General features: G+C 45.2%; 1 protein-coding gene across 1 annotated transcript; it reads right to left on the bottom strand.

Moving 5' to 3' along the window:
* Nucleotides 1-1130: 1130 nt before the first annotated feature.
* STON2 (stonin 2) lies at nucleotides 1131-2961 on the bottom strand (the record flags this gene model as incomplete). Its single annotated transcript, XM_010158209.1, has 1 exon — nucleotides 1131-2961. A coding segment is annotated over exon 1 (1798 nt), but the record flags the coding sequence as incomplete, so codon positions are not given.
* Between the last annotated feature and the right edge of the window lie 701 nt (nucleotides 2962-3662).

Here is a 3662-nt window from a genome sequence, read left to right as displayed (position 1 = left end):
AAACACGGAGCCTTCCCTTTCATCAGTGATATCCCCTAAATTTGGAACCTATGGTGTAAGCGGGCGTCCTTGGGCTGAAATGTAATCCAGAAGGTTAGAAGACTTGGATCGCTGTTTTTCTGACACTGTAGCTCAAACTCAGGAAAAACATATGTCCTTAGAAAGTGCCAAATCTGGTACAACACTGAACTTCCAGGAAACATCAGATGAGGAAACCACCCAGCTGCTTTACTACAGCATTAATACTAAAAAGTCCATCTCATTTCTAAAAAGCTAGTCTAGATCAGAGAAATCAAGAAGTAGAATTCACTACAAATAAAAATAAACCTGATTTGTCTAGCTTTATTGCACAGCACGGATAAAAGGCAGGAAGTGGAATGACTGGCAGTGATGGACAAAGGGAACAGCACCTTGCTCATATTATTGAATGCTCAATTTTGAACATGTTACTAGAAAGGCAAAGACCTGTGGGTTTTATGTTGGTATTCTCTCTTCAAGTTTAAGCTGTACTAACCTGCCTGCACTGATTACGGAAACATAGCCACAGACTGGTGCTTGGAACTTCTGGGTTTTTTAATGGCTGCACAACATCTTCTGTCCTCTTACAATCCCCATCCCAGATGCTCTGTAGGCATCAGTTGTGGTAAACACACAGCACTGGCCGTTTACCACAGTTGTGGTAAACACACAGCACATGCTTGGCAGTGCATGGAAAAGAAATTTTATGTGCTGCAACGACAGCAATGTATCTGTTCCTGTCACTCAGCCCCACAGCACAGTATGTGGCCTTTGCAAGTTACCTGAAAAGCCCTGCTTCCAATAACAGTGCTAAGCACACACTGACACTGATGCCTAAGTCCCATTATGTACTCACAAAAGCAGAGACAGAAGGCATCATTTTTGCACCTGGAAAACCTAAACCTGTTTTTTATCATTAGCAATGCTTGCAGGATATGTAAAATTACTGCAGTGAAGGGTCAGATAAATGCTTCATGCAGCTAACTGATGTCCTCTGCTATACGACACAGGATGTGGTATAAAAATTCACCACGTAAACCCAGTATTCCCTCTCTTCCAAAGTACGTAGCCCCTTTTAGTTTACTCCTGCAGAGATGGCACGCACCACTCACCTGAGTTTTTGTCAGGCAGTCGGTTTATCCTCCATACGATGGAATTAAAGGCATGCTCATATTTGGCAGTTCCCAAAGTTACTCTCATTACTGGCTCAGAACCAGACAGACTGGTTGATCCAAAAGTGGCCCCCTTGTTCACCTTGGCTTTCAAAGACTTCTCCCCCAGGACGCTCTCCCTGCGGAAGTTCTTCACCCACTCGTTTGGCACGGGGTAGCGGATCATGACGTTCTCACAAGGGACCTGAGTTAAAGGGTCACGGTTGGAAGAGAAGCCGGTGGACATCATCAGCCAGCTCTGCACCTCCACCTCAGCACCGTTGATGCTGGCAGCTGTCCTCAGAGTAAAAGGCAAAGTTTTCTCAGCAAAAACAGTTCTGAATCGCATCAGTTCAAACCGGCAGGCATCCAAGGGGTTGAACAGGATAATACGGGAGTTGTTAAACATATCCTCATCCACACATGAATGGAACCGACAGCTGTACAACTTAATCCACTTAGTGGTAGTAGTGGGCATAATATCCTGCCTTGCAACTATTTCATTCCCTTTGATCAGGATATCATTAAGGCCCAGTCTGCACTCTGCCAGGCCAGAAAGGAAGCTGAGAACATAGATATGGGTCAGCACACTGTGCCGGAGAATCGCACTGTCTCCTTTGGCCAAGATGCCATGAAACTCATCCCTGACATCAACCGTGATTTCTTCCTCTTGATAGTTTAGTCCCACCGTGCTCAGATCTGTTGACGAGGCTGGCAAGTTCATCAGCGTGTCTTGCACAGCACTGATGAAGCTAAGGAAGTCTTCATAATCTGTAGTCCCAAGCTTGATGATTTGCTCTCTCTCTGCTGTGTGAGCAATGGCTGGCTTAGGCTGATACTTCTTTTTCTCCTTGTAGGTTGTGCGGTCCAACCGCACACTGTGTATCCTTCCATTCTCATCATAGTTCTGGAGTTTGCGCTCAGAAATCTCATGGTTGATTTCAAGTTTGAACTCCCGGAAAGGCTTCTCCAGTCCTTTCTCATAAAAAAGCTGTATACATCCACTGTCGGTCAGCTTGACGTATATTGGTCCCCAGTGCCTGGATGACATAATGTTCTTCTTCTCTGGGATCCTGAGCATCATTGGCCATCCATCCTTTGGCTGAGCTGATGCCAGGTTAAATAAGGCTACATCCAGATCATATGGCATCATGGGGTCATCATCAGGCAAGGTAGGGCTGGTCACACGATCTGGGTCTCCAATCTGGAGTTGCTTGAGCTGCTCTACAGCATCTGTGTGGGTTACACTTTTGTTTGCCTCATGGAAGCTGATGGCATCAGGCTCTTGATGGAGAATAATGAGAGAGTCTCTTTGGCTTTTGCCTGGAGCACTGGAGACAGAAGAACTTTTGGAACGCCTGTCCCGCTCCTCAAAGAATGAGCTGAATGGATTGATGGGTGAGGGCTGGACATCTCGCAGAGATTCATCCAGGAAGGGATTAGTAGCACTCCATGGTGGCGTTTCAACAGAAGGCAACTTGGTTATCGAGGAGAGATCTAGTTTTTGAATTTTGGAGAGGTCACCCAGTGTGCTTTTAGGACGCTCTCTTTTCTTAAAGGATGTAGTGAGGTTACAGTTAACATCTGGAGTCTGTGTTTCTGCAGGCGGGGTGTCTGTTTTCAAGGGAGAAAGGTTCTGTGGTGAAAAACTGACTTCATTGTCATCAAAAGTCACCCAGCTGGGAAAGCGAACTGTGGTTGGGGTGGATGAATGCCCATTCACGGAGGTGTTGCTCAGCTGCCAGTTGACAGCCTCCATATCTACCTCTTCATCTTCCTGGAGAGATGAGGAATTGTCTTTAAAAAAAGAGAGGGGAGGGGAGGAGATTTCAGATAATTATTCTGAAGTTACCTAATTCTCTCCAGTAAAAGAAAAACACAGTCTGCACAACTAGATTCAGCCAGTTTTAAATGGACAGTTTTAACACTGAAAAGGAATGCAGAAAGAAATACGAAAGGAATGACAGCAGTGACTGTATTGCTGTCATTCAAACATCATGACCTAAAAAAGAAACTTAGCCCACATGTTGTAGTGATTTTTTAAAGCTTCTCTCCCTAAACTTTCAGGCTGCATTTCTTCTCTCCACTTATCTTCTGTCATTTGCCTGTTTTGTTCCCTCTCTCCCTTGTTCTTGGTTTTTTCCTTTCTTGTCCCCCCACACTGCTTGCTCTACAGAATAATCCAGTGGGAAGAGGGAATGAATATATAGGAAGAGTACTTCTCCACCCTGTCCCTACATACTTGTCTGCACACGCGCTGTTATCACAAAAGCACATGGGGATATGGTGAAGGCACCATAAAAGGTGCCTAGGTGGCATTTTTGCCAGGATGTGTTCAGCAAAGAGACTCTTTGGCTTACCCAGTGGGAGAGAGTCTGCCAGTCCTCGGATGTCCTGAAAAATCTCTTGGATAAGCTCTATTCTAGGGATGTATGTCAGGATAAGGAAAAACTTACTTTTGACCTGTGTTGTGTGTCATGGTTTAACTCCGGC

This window comes from Eurypyga helias, unplaced genomic scaffold (genome assembly GCF_000690775.1).
Source record: "Eurypyga helias isolate BGI_N326 unplaced genomic scaffold, ASM69077v1 Scaffold52488, whole genome shotgun sequence".
NCBI classification, from domain to species: Eukaryota; Metazoa; Chordata; class Aves; order Eurypygiformes; family Eurypygidae; genus Eurypyga; species Eurypyga helias.
The sequence above is the reverse complement of the archived record's forward strand: the minus strand, read 5'-3'. Positions and strand labels throughout refer to the sequence as shown.